The 17,445-nt window shown below is 55.6% G+C and overlaps 1 protein-coding gene, 1 long non-coding RNA gene and 1 other non-coding gene across 6 annotated transcripts in view; 1 reads left to right on the top strand and 2 right to left on the bottom strand.

The window, feature by feature from the left end:
- LOC102152990 overlaps positions 1 to 17,445 on the top strand; it is a 70,287-nt gene that overhangs the window by 8,936 nt on the left and 43,906 nt on the right. The gene's annotated exons all lie outside the window — the stretch shown is intronic.
- On the bottom strand, positions 1,881 to 3,833 carry LOC111092173. Of its 2 annotated transcripts, none has more exons than XR_005377727.1 (2): positions 3,378 to 3,833; positions 1,881 to 3,112 (listed from the first exon to the last, which is right to left on the bottom strand). It is a non-coding gene; the product is annotated as an uncharacterized LOC111092173 (long non-coding RNA). The 2 variants fall into 2 exon arrangements; XR_005377726.1 differs by having other exon boundaries at positions 3,645 to 3,833.
- SCRT2 (scratch family transcriptional repressor 2) lies at positions 3,907 to 16,345 on the bottom strand. Its single transcript, XM_038571885.1, has 2 exons — positions 15,763 to 16,345; positions 3,907 to 4,709 (listed from the first exon to the last, which is right to left on the bottom strand). The coding sequence occupies exons 1-2, from the start codon at positions 15,893 to 15,895 to the stop codon at positions 3,919 to 3,921; spliced, it is 924 nt and encodes a 307-aa protein (XP_038427813.1). The 5' UTR covers positions 15,896 to 16,345; the 3' UTR covers positions 3,907 to 3,918.

The following is a 17,445-nucleotide window of genomic DNA, read 5'->3' as shown; positions in this document are numbered from 1 at the left end:
AATTTGGTTCGGCCAGTCAGATGCACTTCTGTGGAATTTGGACAGCGGAAGTGGGCAGGTGCCATTTTCTTAGTGCCTTGTCTCTGGCTCCTGGCAACGTGGTCATGAAGGCACGAAGTTTTCTGTAACGGTGTTCCAGTGTTTGAGCTGCCGGCATCGTGGGAGACAGGAGACAGTTTTAAAGGCAGTGGCAAGGGCCTCCTGATCCTTGGGTCACAGGGATAGTGCTGTCTTCCTGAACTCAGTAGCTCCAGTGAGCCACCTGATGCCCCCTGATTTTGGAAGAGGCTGCAGCTTCCCTGGTGGGCCGGTTCTGTGAGGATGTTCTAGGGGGTCCAGCTGAGGGCTCTCGCCTTCAGTCCATCCAGCTATTTTGTCAACAGCCAGTTCCCTGTGTTAAATATTTTCTGCTTTATGGGGGTTTAATACAGGGAATTAAATGTTTATAAAACATAGGTCTAGAGTGGGCTCTGTCCCCTGGATCTGGAACAGATGTAAGTGATACAACCTCAGGCAGAAGCAGTGTGTAGGGACACTTGGGCGGCTCAGTGGTTGAGCATCTGCCCTTGGCTCAGGACATGGGTCCCGGGGCCCTGGGATCGAGTTCTGCATTGGCTTCCCTGCAGGGAGCCTGCTTCTCTCTCTGCCTGTGTCTCTGCCTCTCTCTCTCTCTGTGTCTCTCATGAACAAACAAAATCGAAAGAAAGAAAGAAAGAAAGAAAGAAAGAAAGAAAGATAGATAGATAGATAGATAGATGCAGTGTGTAGCCACAGACTGTGACTGTCGAGGGAGGGCAACATGTGCCCCGGCCCCTCAAAGCCTCATTGGAAATTTGGGGGAGGGGGTGCAGACTGCTTTCATTGCTGGAGACATGTAACACATTGCTCAGATTATAGCTACCTGTCCAGGGGTATGTGAAGGGAAAGGCAGATGGGCACCAGGTTGAAGGTCTAAAAGTTGAGTGTACTGCTCACAAAAGGAGGAATCCCAAAAGGTGCTCCCAGGGGAGATGGAATTCCCACCTGCAGCCTGGCATCCAGCCCTCAGAGCACACAGGCCTCACCTCTCAGTGGGTCCATGTTGCAGGGTGGAGGTAAGTGGCACGGTGTGATGGTCCTCAGTGAGATTTTTAGTAAGGCAGGGACCTATTTGTATTTTGAAAGATCACCAAGGCAGCTGGCAAGGAGGATGGATTGGTTGTTCAACATCTTCCTGAATGCTTTTGAAGACAGGTAGTTCACTGGCTCTAGAGGCGACTTACTGTTTTGGGACAACTTTGCCCCCTGAGCCAAAGTTGACCTTTTTGCCTGCATGCACCTGCTTAGGTGTGACCGATAGGGCTGGCCAGAAACTCGGCCAAAGCAGCAGGAGATGAAGTGGGGAAGATAATAGGGGTTGTCAACTGGCTGTCAAGAGACAAATCTGGCTCATGGTTGTATTTGTTTGGCAGAAGGTAGTTAACTTGAATTGCAATTCTTTAAGGTGGGACAGTCTTTCCTGTTAGTCAAGATTCCAAAATTCCCTAATGAATTAAAGGAACCTGCTTTACTCATGCTATTAATCTGGTTCTTGAAATCTTTGAGTTTGCAACCCCAGTATTTGAGGAATATTTAGGACTGGGGATGCCTGGGACTTTGTGGATGTCAGGACACCCTCCCACTCCCGGAGTGTGTGACCTCTGGTGACAGCTACAGGGTGGTCAGGCTAGAGGGAGGGAAACGGAGTGGAAAAAAATCCAGCTTCAATCAACAAGATTAATATGAAACAAATGACATTACTATGCTTTAAAAAATGTAACACGGAAAAAAAATCCAGCTGCCTCTCAGAAGCCACCCCTGCCCACATACCCCTTCCCAATGACAAGGTCTAGAGGTGCTGGTGAGTGGCCAAAGTCCCTTTAATATCCCTGAATTGCGTTACAAGTAATACTGCTGGAGGTGAGAGAAGGGATGGGGTTCTGGGGTGCGAGATGGGGGAGGAGGGACGGGGAGCGCCAAGCGCTCATACAAAATATGGCCAAAAGGCTTAGCATGCATGGAAAATTATTGCTGTCGGAAGTTCCTATTTACAGGGTCAACACCCTCCGTAATTGCTTCTGCGACCCCTCTCCCTCCCCCCATCCCTGCTGCCTCCCTTCCCCGGAGGCAGGCCTGGAGCCGAGAAGCCCTAGGGAAGTGCCCCTGCTCCAGTGGCCCCTCCAGTCTCCACCCTCCTTTGTGGCTGGAGGGAGAAAGGGAGGGTTGGAGAGTCCAGGACTCCTGCCCCCAGAGTTGGGCGCCTAGTGATAGGGAAGAGGCATGTGCTTAAAGCAGAGGAGGCCAGGGCACGTGAGCTTGGAGGTGTGTGCTTCGGTCCTCGCCCGGGCATGCAAAAGCGCGGCGGGGGAGGTAGTGGCGGCCAACGTGGGGCAGCTGGCAGCCCCGGCCCCTCTGCCCGGGAGAGTTGCATAGACGTGGCCGGGAGGGAGCGCTCCTCCCGGGAGTGGAGCAGGCCGGAGGCCCCAGCGGGGTCCGGGGCTCAGTCGGTCCCTGGAACCTGGGGTCCCTCGAGAAGAGGAATAAATAGGAAACAGATCGAGGAGGCTCCTCTCTCCGGTGTCCTTGGAGTGGGAGTGGAAGGCTCAGGAGGGCGGGGACCTGCCCCATGACTGGACCTCCTCATACCCCTCACCCCCCCAAGTTGAGGGTCAGCAGGCTATCCCTCCCATTCTCGTAACCCCTTCCCCTAAGCCTTTCCCAGCAAGTTCAGGCTCTGATGAGGGTGAGGCTTCTTCCTCACTCCCCAAGAGGGGGTGTGTGTGTGGTGGGAGGACAGCCTTCCATGGCCTTTGCCGTCCCTCTCCTTGCCTGGCTCCCTGACCTCCCAGTCCAGCTGGGGAAGCCAGACCATCCCTGGGTGAGGCCAAGAGATTAAATATAATAATAAATAGATAAATAAATAAATACACAAATAAATAACTGGAGGGGCCCAGTCAGAGAAGGGCATTTGTGAGGTGCCCCAGACTCCCCCCAACAAATAAGGAGGGGTACCTGTAGTCCTGGGGGTGGAGGAAAGTGCTCAGAGAATCTGGGGAGAGGGCAGCTGGAGGCTGGAAGCCCAGGGAGGGGTGTCCTGGGGTGAGAGGAGGACTAAGTTAGGGGGGCAGGGCCTGAACTGCCCCTCAAGACTGCCCCAGGTCAGGTGAACTCAAAGGGGGAAGAGCTGCTGGAGGGATGCGGGAGGGGTTCTGGAGAGAGTAGGGCGTGGGACATGTGATGTGAGCGTGGTGTGGGGGGTATGAATGGCTGGGCCTAAGGCCAGGCTACAGAGGGGATCAGGGACAGACGGGGGACTCCCAAGAGGGGTAAGGATTAGGGCCCTAGATGGGCACACATACAGCAAGACTCGGCAGAGGCCAGAAGGGCGGTCTGGGTTCGGATTGTGGTCGGGGAGCTGCAGGGCCTGCGTACCGGTGTGGACGGGGAAACCAGGACAGGAGTGAGAGTCAAAGGTAGGTTTGGGCCTTAGACTGGGGTTCCAACGGGGGAATGGTAGGAGACACTCAGCTGACAAGTGCGGGGAAAGGTCTGAAAGTTAGAAGGGGCGGGGCGCAGGGTCTGGGCGGGCGAAACTTCCGGCTCTGGGGCCCGAGAGAGGTGCGGACCTGGTGCCTGAGTTGGGAGCCTTGAGGGCGGGGACGGGGTGTCGAGGTCCGAGTCTCGTGACCCGAAAGGACGTCGTGGTCGGGGTGCGCTGGGCAAGCCAGTGCCGGAGGCGGAGGCGAGTGGTGGGTCCGGGTCGGGAGAGAAAAGTTCCAGGCTGGGGTGGGGGAGGGGATCCCCACGAAGGGCGTGGGCGGGGAATCGCCGCTGGGGGGCGGAGGGGGCGGAGGGGGCGGGGAGGGCGGAGGTGGGGGCCCCCCCAGGACGGCGGGCCGCTCAGCTGGCGGGGCCGGCGGGGGCCGGCGGGGGCGGCTCTGCCCCCTTGACGCAGGCGGCCTCGCAGTGCTTGTGGAGGTAGGACTTGAGCGCGAAGCTCTTGTCGCACTGGCGGCAGCGGTAGTGCTTGAAGGCCGAGTGCGTCTGCATGTGCGCGCGCAGGTTGGAGCGGTCGGCGAAGGCCTTGCCGCAGTGCGCGCAGCCGAACGGCTTCTCGCCCGTGTGCGAGCGCATGTGGCCCTGCAGGAGCCAGGGCCGCGAGAAGGCCTTGCCGCACACGCCGCACTTGTGGCGCAGGTTGTGCGTGAGCACGTGCATGGCCAGCGCGGGCATGGACACGTACGCCTTGCCGCACGTCGGGCACTTGCGCGCCAGCTGGCTGTCCAGGCTGCGGTGCGTCTGCTTGTGGCGGCTCAGGTTCGACGACGTGGCGTACGTCTTGCCGCACTCGGCGCACGCGTGCCGGTGCCCGCCGCCCGCCGGCGCCCCCGCGCGCCCCGCGCGCCCCCCGGCGCTCCCGGCGTCCCCCGCGCCGCCCGCGTCCCCGCCGCCCCCGCCGCGCCGCCGCCGCGAGCGCCCGTCCGAGATGAAGAAGGCGTCCATGGAGTAGCTGTCGGTCACGGCCGCCTCCCCGCGGAAGTAGCGCGCCGACAGGCTGGACTGCGGGCTCTCGGGGTCGCTGTACTCCTCCGGCGCCGCCGGCGGGTAGGCGGGCTCGGCCGGCGCCAGCTCCAGGCCCGGCTTCTGGTCCGCATCGTAGCTGCTGGGGGGCAGGCAGTGCGGGGCGTAACCTGCAGGGGCGGGAAGGCGGCGGGCGCGAAGGTGAGGCCCCCTGCTCGCTCCCGGGAGCCGCGGTGCGGCCGGGGAGGCGGTGCTCCGGGCCGGGCCGCGCCGCGCCGCGAGCCTCCACCCCGCTGCGTCCACATCCTCCCTCCGCGGACGCTCTGTCGGAGCGCGCTGCCCCCGTGGTTCTGCCGTGCGCGCAAACCACGCGGCGGGGTCTTCCTGCCCTTACACCCGCTCTGCCCATAGAGACAGGAAGAGTCTGAACTCGCAGCCGGGAAGCGATGGAGCCAAGATTCAGACCTCAGCAGGTGGACGCCAAAGGCCACGCTGTTTTTATTCTAACAACAATCTGCCCTTCGGGTGCTTGCTCCTACTTCTCTGAATCTGTTTCCTCGTCTACAATTGGACACTCCCTCCCAGGGCCTTTGGAAGGGCAGTTGGGTGCTGAAAAGAAGCGTGTACACGCCTGCACCAGGCTCTGCCTCAGTGCTTTATGTATGTTAACCCATTCAACCCTTACAGACCCTGCAAAGTGGGTACTGTTATCATCCCCATTTTCCGTGTAAGGAAATAGAGAGGGAGCACAATAATTGCTATATAAGTGTTAGCTATTATAATTATGCTTTTTACATGCTTGAGAAAGTGACTTCACTGAGGATTATTTGTCTGCCTCCCCCGACCCGACTATGAGCTTCCAAGGGCTGGATCTGTGTGCCCAGCACGTGCCTGGCTCAAAAAAAGGTATGCAATGAGTAGATGTTGCATAAATGAATTAAAATCCTGTTAGATCCATCTCCCAGGGTTGCTAGAGGATTTAAGAGATCAAGTGTGTGGCATGTTAATAGGTGGTCCAGAAGGGGGACTTCCTTGTACTTGCTCTGGAGCCTGTTTTGCTCCCAGTTCCACTAGAAGCATTCTGGAGTCTCTCTGTGAGAATTCACCTCCCCCTCTTCCTCCCTCCTCTTTGGATTTGGACCAGAAATCCTGTCTACCTTGGGTTTATGTGGTTGGTGGGTAGGCAGGCTGAGACTCTCCCAGGGGATTCCACAGAGGCTCCCCAAGTGCAGGGGCCACCCTGATTTGTCTCTCCCTCTCAGGGCCTAGCATGGTCCCAGCACCCTCCTGGAGGACCCTGGGGTCTGGGTTCCCAGGAGAATTCCTGGCAGCTATGCATGAACTTATCAACCTGGCACCAAGGTTATGTTTCCATTGTCTTGATTCCTGGGAGAACAATGAAGGTTAGCCCCATTTGTGAGGTTTCAAGCTGGGGAGTGACAAAGCAGGAGATTTGAAGCTCCCCTTCTGACCTTGAGACCTGATCTCCCCACACCCCACCTCCAGCCTCCCCCACTCAAGAAAATAGGTAGAAGAGGACTTTGTAAGCAAGGAACTGGATTCAGAGCTTTCCTTCCTTGGAACAACCTGCCCGATTCAGCCTCGGTATCTTTTCCTCTCATCTGGAATCTGGGATGGTCACAGGGTGGTCTGTGCAGACTGTCCCCAAGCCCTGAAGGCAAGAGTAAGCCCTTTCTTTTTTCTTTTTTCCCTTTAGATGTTGGCACAGGACCCTCTGCACACAGAAGTGGTTGGGGATTGTGGGGGTGGATGACTCAGTAAGGAGGGGCTCTGGTTGCAGAAAAGGCAGTGGTGCTAGCAGTTTTTTTAATTGGGGAGGGAGGATTGCCCAGCATCTCAGCACCTGATTTCTCCCCTCCTGTCTGCCTTTGGTCTGGAGGTTCCCCCACCTCCCACTCCAGGAATAAGGCCCTTGAACAGACGTTCAAAGAGTATTGTTTCAGACTAAGTTAAGTATCTGTCAGGCGCTCCCAGACCTCTTCTCTGTGCTATATTTCTTCCCATTGTAACTACTGAGGATAATGATAATATTAGCTAATATTTACTGAGCACTTACTGTGGGCCAGGCTCTGTGCTAAGCACTTCACTCCCATCCCCTGACCAAATATCACAAAAACACTTTTATCACAGATAAAGAAATGGAAGGTATGGAGTGGTGATGGTACTTGCTCAAGGGGTGGAGCAAGGATTGGAACCTACTGCCCTGCTCCCCTTGTTTTCCAAATCCCCAGAGGTCCCCGAGGAAGGGGGTATAGCTGGGTTGTTCACCTCCCATCCCCGCTGCCCCATCTCGTGGGCACTCCTTAAGTAACTGTGAAATGGGTGATAAATGGTGATAAAGATTTGCCAGGTCGACCTTGCTCCCCAGCCCAGCAGCATCTGCTACAAACCATTCTGTCTGCCTGGTCTTGGGACAACTTGATTCCTGGCAGAGTTTCAGGGTGATCTTGAGAAAATCAAGTCCTGTACCTCTCTATGCCTCAGAGGATAGATAGTATAGGGTCCACTTGCAGGGGACTGCTGATCATGTGACCAGTGCCTCGCGTGTTTTGTTATGAAATAAGGATGGTACACTGGTGTAAGAGCACAGCCTTGGTGCTGCACTGCCTGAATGGAGTTCCAACTTCACTGTTCCCCAGCTCTGTGACCTTGGACAAACTGCTTGACCCCTCTGTGCCTCTCTTTCCCCAGCCGTAAAATGGGGGGTAACGTAAGCACGCATACAGTTGCAGTAAGGAGTCCATAAGTAAACAAACAGTAAGTGAGAAATGAGCAAATAATAATGAACACCCTAGGGATCCCTGGGTGGCGCAGCGGTTTGGCGCCTGCCTTTGGCCCAGGGCACGGTCCTGGGGACCCGGGATCGAATCCCACGTCGGGCTTCCGATGCATGGAGCCTGCTTCTCTCTCTGCCTGTGTCTCTGCCCCTCTCTCTCTCTGTGACTATCATGAATAAATAAATAAAATCTTAAAAAAAAAATAATGAACACCCTGGAGCACTTAATGTGTCAGACATTATATCAAGGGCTTTATATACCCGAATTCGTTTCATCTTCATGACTCCAGTTGGTATCATCTTACAGATCAGGAAATTTAGACGCAAGGTAATTAAGTAATATGCCCAGCAACTAACTTAGAGCCAGGATCCCAACCCAGTGTTGGGCACATTGCAAACCCCCAAAATGTGTTTGTTGTTATTATTAGTAGTAATAGCAATCTGCCCAAATGGGTTTCTGTGCTGCAGTTTTCTTGGCATTTGCCAAGACACATTTTGATGTTCTTCTCTGGGCCTCTGTTTCCTCAGGATGTGTAATTTCTACTTCATGTTGGGATGAGAAAACTTTTGGTGGGTAGTAGGAGGAGTTCGATGAACCAGGCAAGTCCTAACCCAAATTGGGCTTCCTGCCCGTGGTGCCCTCTGGTGGTAGCCTGTAGCACTGCAGCACCATACTCCTGTCGCTGGGGGGCTCTTTACATAGAAATAGGGGTGCTTCAAACAAAGGCTGCTCTTCTGCCTAAGGGATGGATGCAGAACTGCCTTCAGGACAGGCATTGCAGGCCAGATCTGATTCCCAGCAGTTGTGAAGCTCAGCATGAGTGGTGGAGGTGGGGTGGAGTTGGGGGTCATATAAGAGTTTGCATGGTCATGTTAGGACAAGGTGGTTTTAACTTGCTTTGTGACCTTGGCCAGATTACTTAACCCTTCTGGACTTGGTCTGCATAGGAAAAAGTTTGACTCGTATGCTTTCAAGACTTTCTGCATCATGGCTGAATAGATCCTCAGGGATGCCCATTTTCCTGTCTTCCACACACACTCCCAGCCTCCCTTCAAGTCCACTTCATCCTCCTCAGATCCACCCTAGCGCTCCCTGTCTATGTGACCTTGGCGGGTTATTTAACCTTTTTTGTGCCACATATGTGTAAGGGAGCTCATAATAGCGTTGAACGAATTAACGCATATAAAGTGCTTAGTACAAATGCTTGGCACACGATAGCCTCTCAGGCTGCTGTTATTATTGTCATCAGTGTTATCCCTGCATTTCCTGGGGATATCCTTCTAACTTACCAAAAGTAGGAGGAGACACACATGAGTGCCTCAGGCTGCTCTGTGACCTTGGGCAAGCAAATCACCTCACCTCTCTGGGCCTCAACCCTGGAGAATCCTCTAGGACACTGTAAATAGTGCTCTAACTGTGCATGGAACCTGAGCCTTCCTCTGCTCCACAGGTGACCATAGGTGGCTGAACTACTTGTCCCCCATCTGACAGGGTGAAACAGGGTCCTGATGGAGGCAGGAATGGGCAGGGACCCAGAGAGAAGGCCAGAGACCCTCCCGTCCTGGCTTTTTTGCTTCTAGCTGTGTGACCTTGGGCAAGTATCATAGTCTCTCTAGGCTCAAATCCCTCATTTGATGTATAGAGACCAGAGCCACCCCTGCCACTTGAGGGGCTATGAGGAAGGCCCAAAAATGCTTTGGAGATAATGGAGATATCATGCACATGTCCTCTGAGAATGACTTCTGGTATTCTCTGCCTAAGAGTCTTGATACTTTAGATGGAAGGTCCTGAATCCATTAAAAAATTAAAAGTCCTGCACCCAAAGGAGTGGTGGGAAGGGAATTTTATGAAGATTAAGGTGCTAGGTGCTCCACCGACATGGTCTCCTCTGGCTATCTTGGCCTCTTGGGGTGGGGTGGGGACATCTCTGGTAAGTACCACTACTACTACCACTGCTTCCAGGGAGCCTCCTCATGTGCCAGGCACTATGTTGAGCCCGGAGGCCCAGAGAGGGGAGGAGGTTTGCCCAAGGTCACTGGCGCAGGAGTTAGGCTTGCAACCCTCCAAAGCCTGTGTTTTTCCCAAAACATCCAAACTGGATGGAGACTGCTGGGGTGGGAAGTGTTCAGTTGGTAGGGGAAAGGGGCAGTGGGTTTCTTCCAATGACATCACCCAGTTGGCCTGTCTGATGGGATGATGGGGTGTTGGGGGTGGGGAGAAGCTGTTCAAGATGATGTTCTGGCCCCTTTTAAGTTTTTGCAAATAAAAGTAATGCTTGACACTTAACTGAGCACTTACTGTGTACAAGGCGCCCTGCTCAGTGCTTTGTGTACATTAGCTGCTGTCTAAGGGAACATGATAGGCACTTCCTCCAGTGCCCTACAGAAGCTGAGGCCCAGAGACAGGCCTTGACCCACCTCAGATCACAAAGCACATTCACACAAGAGCTAGGCCAGCCTCCTGCCTCTTAGTCCTGGATTCCTTTTCCCAGTCTCTCCTAGATTCCGAGGGTACCAAACTTCCTCCAGGGAATTTCCAGCCCCCAGTCCTACTTCCCTGCCTTGAGATGGGCAGAAAAAGAGAGGGGCCGGGTGGTGGGCCAGCTTTCCAGGTGGCCCACTTTCCTGAGGAGGGCCCAGCCCTGCTTGGTGGTGGGAGCTGGAGGGGCTGCTGCATGGGTATATTTAGAGCTGCTTCTTGCTGTGCCAGGGCCTCGGGCCTCGAGAATCAGCTCCAGCCAGCTGAGCAGAAAGCCAGGTCTGTCAGCAGCAAAGCAGGATAAAAATAGTTTCTCCTGTCTGCTCACAGAGCTGGGCAAAGGGGCTGGTACCTCCCCCTCCCCTTATTATAGCATCTTTGTTAGCTGTTCCCTGGGCACTGGACCAGAAATGACACCCACCTCCTCTAAGGGCCTGGCAGCTGCTACACCTGCCCACTGGGTAGGGGAGTCCCTGCGTCCAGATGATCAGGGGACAGAATGAGGTCTGGCCCACTGTGAGATGGCCATAGGGTGTGGGGCTGAGGCCTGTTGACCCAGGCCCAGGGAGTGTCTAGAGGATTCCAGAGTCTCTCCCCACCTTCCCCCACTCCAGAAATCCCACATTTTCTGTTTTTTTTCCTGACTGTGACCCAATTCCTGTGGCCCATAGGGAGGTCCACAGCTCTGCAGGAATCAATAGGAAAGATTTTTCAAGGGGTTGTGGAGATAGGAGTAGGTGGCTAAGGGTGTTGAATTGCCTAGTACTGGCTGGTGGAGCAGCCTCCTGCTCCCGTGGGGGAATCTCTGGCAGGCCCTTGCATAGCACACACAGGCTCTGCAAGCCTCCTGTTTTCCGCCCTACCCTCTCTCTGTTCCAGAAGGGTGCAATCAGAGGGCCCATTCTAACCTCCCTTCCTTCCCAAAGGCTAGCAGCTGGAGATCACAGCTGGGAGGGAGGTCAGGAATTCTGGGGACCTCATCTCAGTCACCCCCCAGAGGGCCCACTTTCTCAGTCACCCCCCAGAGGGCCTCTAGGCTGTGGGGACCCTAGAACATGGAGATGAAGCACTCACCAGGGAGGTGCGTCAGTCCCCCATTTATGCCCTTGTGACCTCAAGCAAGTCACGGGCCTCCCTGGCCTCATTTGCTTTTGTAGGTTGGAGCTAATCCTCTCCTGTGCTCACTGCCCTTTGCCCAGTGTGTGTGTGTGAGTGTGTGCATGTGTGTGTGTGTTGGGGGGGGGTGCAGGGAGTCTTTGGGATGTAATAAATTGCTATGCTGACATAGGGACTCAATGTACTCTTCTGCTGTCCCTTAGGAACCACAAACAGTCTGCTTGAGGAGTGGATGCTCAGCTCTGGCCTTCGTGTTCCCCTTGTGACCTCAGGCTTTTGGGGAGGTCATGGGCCCCAGATTCTGTATCCTACACAGGCCCTGTTATTTCACACCCCGACTGATTCATTCTTAGCAAAGTCAAATTTTCTGGATCCCTAGAAGGTCAGAGCTGAAAGAGATCAAGTTCCACTGCTTGAGTTCATGAAAGGGAAATAGGCTGAGGTAGAGGAAGACTAGTCCAAGGCCACAGAGAAAGCTAATGGTGGATCTAAGACATGACTCTAGCAGGCCTTGAGAATGGACCTGGACATGACCTTGGACTAGAAATTTGATCTGGATCTTACTCCTGGACCATGAACCTGCACGTTGACCTGGACTTGATCTTAGACATTGAAATTTGAACTTGGATGTGAATTTGGTCTGAATCTTGGACTGGACCTATAACCTCAGACATTGACCTTGGATCTGATCTTAGACTTAAGATTGGACATGGATGTTGGGCTCGGATCTCAGATCTGGACCAGGACAGTAGACTAGACATTGGACCTGCACTTTGAACCTGGACCTCTGGTGTGTCTCTAACCTGGATCTTGGACCTAGACCAACACTGAGATGCCAGGGGAAGTGGTAGTCAAAGAAGAGCCAGATGGCCCTGCTGTGTGTCCTTGGGCATCTCCCCAACCTTCTCTGAGCTCCCTCTGCCAAGGGATTGGGGCAGCCCTTTTGCATCCCTACTCTCAAGGTGGACTTTCTGAGGTGTGGGTTGGATGTGTTGGGGACTCTCAGCCGGGCTTCCAGGCCTGGCCTGGAGCGACTCCTCGGCGCCATCAGAGGGAGTGAGAGGAAGTGGGCGCTGGTATAATGTGGTCAACTAGATAAGCCCATGGGCAAGAGTAGGAGTGCTTCCTCGGCCTGCTGGGGAGGCTTAATGTAGCTGTGGAGGGCAGACAACTGTGTTATTGGATTGGCATTGATCCTTCATCTGCCTGGGTCGGATGCACTCTGAAGGAGTATGGGGGCAGGACTAGGGAGGTGGTTCAGAGAAAGGGGGACAGGGAGCCCAGCTGGAGTTCAGAGTTAGGGTGTGGGGGCATGAGGGAGGTAGGCAGTGAAGACCTCTTTGGCTGGGGTCCATGGAGACTACTGCCATGCAGATAGATGAGCAGCAGCCTGCTCTGGAATCTCCCCAGGATGGGGGCCCAGGGCCTGTGAAGGAGTGGGCTCGGTGGAGCTGGAGGGTGAGGTTGTGAGAGGGTTAGGAGGATGTGAGTTGGCATCTCAGAAAACTGAATCTGTGTTCAGAATCACTCAGGGAAGAGGAGGGGAAGGAGGAGGCTGCATTGAGGCAGAAAGCAGTGGAGGAGCAAGAGGAATGGGAGGGGGAGAGATGAGGCATTGTAGTGGACAGGATGGTGGAATGAAATCTGCTCTCCGTTCTTTGAGGCATTCTGCAGAAAGGCCTAGAGATTTTTCCATTTGGGAGGCTTCCCCTTCCCTATCTTCCCTATGTAGGGGTTCTTTCGGCTGAGGGGGATGGGGAGGCCTGGAGCCCAGATGCACCTGCCTCACCCTTTGCCCAGCCCTCAGAGGCTGAAAAAGCGGAGAGTAGGGAGGCAAAGAAGAGCATCGCTTGTGTGTGTGTGTGTGTGTGTGTGTGTGTGTGTGTGTGTAGGAGGAGTCCTCCAGGAATCCTTAGCACTCCCAGGCATTCCCTGAGCTGGGAGTACACCTCTTTTATTTGGGGCCCTGCATCTTCCATCAGTTAGGATCCTGTAGTTCTCCTGACCTCCACATACACAGGCCCCCTCTCTGCACCCCTTCCCCCAACCTCCCCTCCCACCAGCCTTATCCTGACCCTGGAGCCGTTGCTGCAGGAATGGCTTGTAAGAGGATCTTTCTAATAACTGGAACTATCTCCAGCCCCAGGCCCTTCCCCCCTTCCCCCTCCTTTCTCCTCCCTCCCTTCTTTCCTCCCTCAATCTCCTCACCTCCCCCCCTCCTCTCTTTCTCCTTGTTTACCCAGCACACTTACACACGCTGGGAGAGAAAATCGTCGGCTCAGCAATTTTTCACACTTCCCTCAAACGCTCAGCAAGGTTATTTCCGGCAGAGCGGAGACAACGGGCCACTAGGAGCCGGCAGGCTCTCTGAGACCCCTCCAGCACCCTACCCACCCACAGAATGAGGGGGCCTTCACTGTCCAGTCTGGCCACACCCCAGGGATAGGAGAGGCCCCTGAAAGCAGGATGGGGTGGACCTTGTGTTTCCCAGCCATACCCAGGACCCTGTGTTTCCCAGCCATACCCACCCCCTGGTCTCCAGCACTAACCCTTTACTGCATACGCTGCCAAAGCAGTTAGGTCAGGGTGCCTGTCCTCACTATGAGGCATCCTGCAGAGAATGAAGCCAAGAAATACCTGCTCTCAGAAACTCTGCCACCCTTAGTCAGGCATTGGGTGGTAAACAGAATCCTATACAAACCCTGACAGTGGCCCCTGCACTCTGTTAGACCCTTATCCAGGCATCTCCAGTGCCTCCCATCCCACACTTAACCTTCACAGAAGCTGAGCTTGTCAAAGCTGGAAGGATACTTAGTTCAGCCACTCTTTCACTGCTGGGGAGGCAGAGGACCAGAGAAGGGAAGACACTTGCCCAAGGTCACACAGCGAGTCAGAGACCATAGTCTCCCAGAGTTCCAGGCCAGATATCAGACTATCAGGACAGCCATAGGATTCTCTGGAGGCCAAGGAGCTGGTCTAGAGACCTTTGGGGAAAGAGCCAAAGACAGGGGTGGTTCTAGGGTGTCAAAAACCCCCACAGGAACACCCCTGCTGATAGCTGTGCTCCAACTTTTGCCCTGACCCCACTGTTCACTCAGGGGCTCGTTTCAAAGCTTTTTTGAGACTGAATTCAAAGCAAGGCACTCCTGCCTCCCTTTTGAGGAATAGTTTGCAGTTTGGGCTATGCATGAGAAATTCTCTAGGCTTCTCTGAGTTTCCTCAACTGGCCTGGGCATGGGACCATGGGGGCCTCAGGGATGGGAGACTGTTTTTGTCAGTCTCCCACGGGATCCACATTCCAGTCTTGCAGGCATTTCAGTTTCTACCAAGATCCTAGCACACATACTCCCCAGCCCTGGCATGGTCCCAGGTCCACCCTCTGTCCTGCCAGCACTTTAGACAAGCCCAGTCATAACCCTGGGCCTCTGTCCTCGAACCCAAGAGGGCTCAGGGTCAAGAAAAGGGGACAGCAGAATAAGAGACATATGGGCAAAGGAAAAGGGGATTGGTTTTCTTGGGGACCTGGGGGAAGCCTGAGGCTGAGGGGTTAAAGCCATATCCCTTGATCACTCCCTAATTTCTTTGACCTTGATGAGGTCACAGAGCCCTTTGCCCAGTGCCCTCTTCCTACCTGGCTTGACAGAGTGATGGAATGTGGGTGAAGTGCTTGGAAATCCCTAAGGTGGAAACTCCCACCCTCTGGGGCTCCTGCCTTCACCACCTCAGCACTGCCTCCCCCCATCCTCAGCTCTTTCTTCTCTTCTTTTTCTCCCCTCCCCTCTCCTCTCTTTTCCCTCATCCCCCCCCCCCCCACACACACACACACTCCAAAGCTGATGCCACATGTGATGTCAGATTTCTTACTGCCAAAGGGATGCCTCTTCTCCAGACACCTGCCTGGTACGGGCCATGAGAGGAGAACCCTTTTGTGATCCCCTTGATGGGGGATGGGGTCTACAGAAGCAGTCTCTGATTCTTCTCCACACCCTTCGGAGATCATCCCCTTCTGAGGCTAAATGACCTCTCTTGTCCCTCAAACCTTGTCCCTGCAGGAACTTGCTCTGAGAAGAGATGGAGTGTGTTGGGGGTGGGGGACTTACAAGGAACAGCAGGGTTAGCTCTGATGGGGGGTGGGGGGATGAGAAGCTGGAGTGGGGAGGGAGTACAGCCCAGGGGACCAGGAGCCACTTTGGGGGAATCCCTCCTAGAAATCCCTTCTTCCTTGCAGTCCCCAGGATAGGCCCAGCCTTTGGCAGGCATGTGGCCGAGGGTAACAAAAGAGTTGCTGAGAGAGGGGGGCCTGAGAACACTTGTCTGGCATCATCAGGGGGAGCAGGCTTGAAGAGAAGGAGGGCACCCCCAGCTACACCCTAGGAGCCAGCCCTCTCTCCCCAGGGACTGGTAGTCCAGGCTCGAATATATTCCCCACAAGGGCAGTACACTCAGGCAGCCAGCCTCCTTCCCTCCACCAGGGAGAGGGGACCCTCAGACTGCCTTGTACATGAGCCCCCCAGCATTAGCCCTTCGTGGGTGCCTCTCTCTCTTTCCATTCTCTCACCACCCCTCACTCCAGCCCCGTTCTAGGGCCACAACTTTCAAAGTCCGGGCTGGCGCGTGGCTGTGGGATGGATCGACCCTGCGACTTCCCCTTTGTAGGGACCTAGCCCCTGCCCCGCCCGCCCGGCCCTCAGGAAGCCCGGGAGGCGCACACAGGCAGGGAAATCTCCTCCCGGGGTTCCCTGCCGCGCGCACCCCTCCTCGTGGCCCGAGTTGGGGAGGGCCCAGAACTCCCCTCCCTGGCCCCCCCGCCCCCCCGCCGGGTCCTACTCACCGTTGTCCCCGGGCGGCCCCCGGGCGCCAGGCAGCACGTAGGCGGTCTCCAAGGGGTGGTAGGTGGGGGCCGGCACCCCGCTGCACTGGAAGCCGTCCCCTTTGATCTTCTTTACCAGGAAGGAGCGCGGCATGGTGCGACTGGCGGGGGGCTCGGCGGGGGCACTTGCGTAGGGCCCCGGTGGGGGGAGGCGGCCAGTCGGGCGCGATTGGCTGTCAGAGCGGGGTTTCAGCACTGGACAGCTCCCAGCGGGCGGCAGCGCGGAGCCGGCACCGGTGGCGGCGGCCCCGGCTCGCTCGGGCTCCCGCTCGGGCTTGGCGGCGGCGGCGCGCAGACAGGCGATCGCTGGAGCTGTGCTCAGCACTCCGGCTGCCGGCTTTATATGGGACGCAGGCTGGAGGAGATCAGGTGGTCCCCTAGCAATGGAACTGTTCAGCGCTCTAATCCATCAAATGTCCCCCAGGACAATCGCTCCGCACACGTTCCCCTGAACCGGCGGCGGTGGGGGCAGGCCAGGCGCAGGGAGCAGCGGGCAGGCAGGAGGGGAGAAAGTGAGGGCGAGAAAGGCACCGAGAGATACAGAGACGGAGAAAGAGGAGGGGGGGGGGGGGGGGGAGGGAGAGAGAGAGAGAGAGAGAGAGAGGAGAGAGGAGATACACAGAGAAAGACAAAAAGAGACATACAGAGAAAGAGAGACACACATACAGAAAGAGATAGAAATAGAGACTGAGATAAGGACAAAAAAGACGCAAGAGAGAAACAGAAGGAAAACAGAGATGGAAAGAAGTAGCAACACACGCTCACACACCCATGGGAGAAAAAGAGAGATCCAGACACACAAAAAGAAAGCCCCTCAGGGATGCAAAGAAAGGGAAAGAAAAGTGTAAGGTAGACGCAGAAGCCGAGGGGAGAGGATGGAGAGTGGTCTAAGCAGGCGGGGTTCAGGCACATGGGGACACGGGGAAGGGGATGCAAAGAAAACAGTGTGAGCTCGCCAGCTGAGACCCTCCTGCCTCCAGTCCTCTCTCCCCCAATTCAGAAGTGGCCAGTGTGGACACTCAGCTTTAACTAGAGGAAGTCGTTACCCTCACCCCAGCTTGACCTCCCACTGAAGCCCCGTATTGGGTTTGGGGTTCAACTTTCTTCTTCCAAAACTGGAGGGGGCAGCAAGTCCCCCATGCGGATGCCGGCCCCGCTCAGCCGGTCCTATTCCGGTGCCTAGCTCAGGCAGGCGCTGCAAGAGGAAGTGAAAATCGTCCAGTAATTAATTTCCCTGCTGCCGGGGGGTGGTGGTTTTGACACATCCGAGGCTGTGTCTTTCCCTGAAGCGGGGAGCAGACAATAGAGACACGTGGACTGGGAAGGGAGAGGGGGGAAGGGAGGGGGAGCGGGGCTCCCGCTGGAACTCTTTGCAGGTCAGCTCCTTTGTCTCCAGGAGGATCTGGGCAGAACCCCCGCCCCCCCACCATCCAGCCAAAACCTGGGGGAGCTCCTATATCTTGGAGGAACAAGGAGCAGGAGAACTCAACCCCCTGCCCAGAGACCGCTTGGCAAAGTGCCATGGTGGTGGGCTGGCCTCAGCAAGTATGGGATGGCCAGTGCACAAGAGTCCCAGAATCGGACTCTAGGAATGCCAGGAACTCATTGGTCAACAACAGCATTTTGTTTATGGGATGCCAGACT

This window comes from Canis lupus, chromosome 24 (genome assembly GCF_011100685.1).
Source record: "Canis lupus familiaris isolate Mischka breed German Shepherd chromosome 24, alternate assembly UU_Cfam_GSD_1.0, whole genome shotgun sequence".
Taxonomy (NCBI): Eukaryota; Metazoa; Chordata; class Mammalia; order Carnivora; family Canidae; genus Canis; species Canis lupus.
This window is presented reverse-complemented; position numbering and strand designations above follow the sequence as displayed.

Bases quoted from the DNA above. Each gene is read 5' to 3' on its own strand.
- SCRT2 (XM_038571885.1), bottom strand. From the start codon at position 15,895: ATGCCGCGCTCCTTCCTGGTAAAGAAGATCAAAGGGGACGGCTTCCAG. The intron at 4,710-15,762 runs GTGAGTAGGACC...CCGCCCCTGCAG, and splicing joins GGGGCCGCCCGGGGACAACG to GTTACGCCCCGCACTGCCTG.